This window comes from Tetrao urogallus (genome assembly GCF_951394365.1).
Source record: "Tetrao urogallus genome assembly, chromosome: 15".
Lineage (NCBI taxonomy): Eukaryota > Metazoa > Chordata > Aves > Galliformes > Phasianidae > Tetrao > Tetrao urogallus.
Window position 1 is genome coordinate 12,439,386 of NC_136828.1, and position 1,696 is coordinate 12,441,081.

Sequence of the window (1,696 nt, forward strand, 5' to 3'; positions counted from 1 at the left end):
GGGGAAGGGGGGGGGGTGGTGACGTCACGAAGCCACGCCCCCTCGATCGCCGCCGCGCCGCGTAGCGCCGCGCCCCGCGCTCGGGCGGTCGGACGCGGGACTGCGGGGCGCGGGGTCGGCGCGAGGCGGCCGCGATGCCGCCGGGGCGGCTCCTGGCCGGGCCTCCGTTCGCGGTGAGCCTGAGCCGCTCCGCTCCGCACCGGTCCTTTCTGGGGAGCTGCCGTGCCCGCAGCGCCGTGTCCCGATGGCGTTTCGAATCGCCGTAACGTCCGACAGAAAGAAAAATGGCCCAAAGATCAGAGGATCGGAGTGTTGTTAGGGTTGGGAAAGACCTCGAAAGTCACCAAGCCGCACCACAACCCGTCGTCACCGTGGGCACCAAACCCTCGGTGCCGGGCTTTGCAGCACCTCCAGGACCGTCGGCCCTACGGCTCCGTGTGCAGCAGTGCTATTGCATCACCGCTCCTTCTGAGCAGAAACTAAGAGCCAACCTGACCCTCCCCTATTGCAATGTGAGGTCAACACAGGTGGCTGAGCAAACCCAACAACCTCCATCGAAACCGGACTCCCATTGCGTTTATGAGCAGGGCTATTTACGGCTGCATTGCGAAGCCAGCGCTGGCTCTTTGCAGTTTGTGCTTTCCAGCCTCAGGGCCAAACCTCCTCAAATAGCCGCAGCTGAGGGCTGCTGTCAGGCTTTGCGTAAGGTTTCACCTTTCGCCGCTCCTTTTGCACAACGTGGGGAGCCCCACGTAGGGCACAGCAGGAGAGTGTGGGGCAAAGCGGAGTGTTGGAAACTGGGACAGAGCTAACAAAGTTGGTTAAAGCTTCCAGGCGGCGGCACGGAGCTGCAGTACTGCTGGTCTCACCTCTCCCATGTTTGCAGACTCTGGTTAAAATCTGGCCCTCTGGCTGAGTCCTGTTGGGCTCAGGGTTCAAGGGCAGTTCCGAGCCAGCCCTGTGCTCCATGCTGGGTTCTGGATGTGTTTTGTATCCTCATCTCCCTTTCCAGCTCACAGAGCCCAACAAAGGACAGGAGACCCGTGGCCACCATGTCCCCCTGCGGCTGCCCACCCTGCTGTGCATTGCGGGTGGGGGGGGGGACACAGAGATCCTGGTTGCATCCAGGGCTTCTCCCTCAGCTGGTGGCTGTATCTTACGTGTGGTCTCTCCCTCTGCAGTGACCCAAAGTGGGACATTCTCCCCTGGCTTTGCAAGGATGGGATTGAACATACTGCGTATGGCTTGGGAGGGGGGGATGTGGAAATTCAGCTTCTGGGTGAATTGGCCATTCACGACAGATCTGGATTTTTGTTTCCATTCCCGGAGAAAGCAGCTTTGCTCCAAAGGTCTGTTGTCCTTTGCTGCTGACCTTTGGACTGCAGTGGCCTTCAACAGCAAACGAGTGGCTCTGATCCCCTGAGAGTGCAAACCTGGCTGGGAGCATGCACACACACCCACTCCTTAACCAGGAGAGTTTGAGCACACGGCAGAAAGTGCACTTGGTGAAAAATAAAGGGACAAAAAGGGGCCTCGCTTTGGGGGATGTGGGGAGCTGTGGGGCAGCCCTCATGCTGTGTGCTTAGAACAGGTCAGGCACCATGGAGCGCTCAGCACAGGCATCTCTTCCACCCTCTGCTTGGGCTGAAACGCTCTGATCCTGAAAAGGGGAGGCTGGAAATGTGAATGTGCAGGC

General features: G+C 59.7%; 1 protein-coding gene across 1 annotated transcript in view; it reads right to left on the reverse strand.

Annotated features, from left to right (window-relative positions):
* MAFK (MAF bZIP transcription factor K) overlaps positions 1-1,321 on the reverse strand; it is a gene marked incomplete at both ends in the record, with an annotated part of 10,076 nt that extends 8,755 nt beyond the window's left edge. Inside the window, 2 exon segments of the mRNA XM_079542994.1 lie at positions 1,236-1,257; positions 1,259-1,321. Coding sequence (XP_079399120.1) covers positions 1,236-1,257; positions 1,259-1,321 — 85 coding nt within the window.
* Positions 1,322-1,696: the final 375 nt, after the last annotated feature.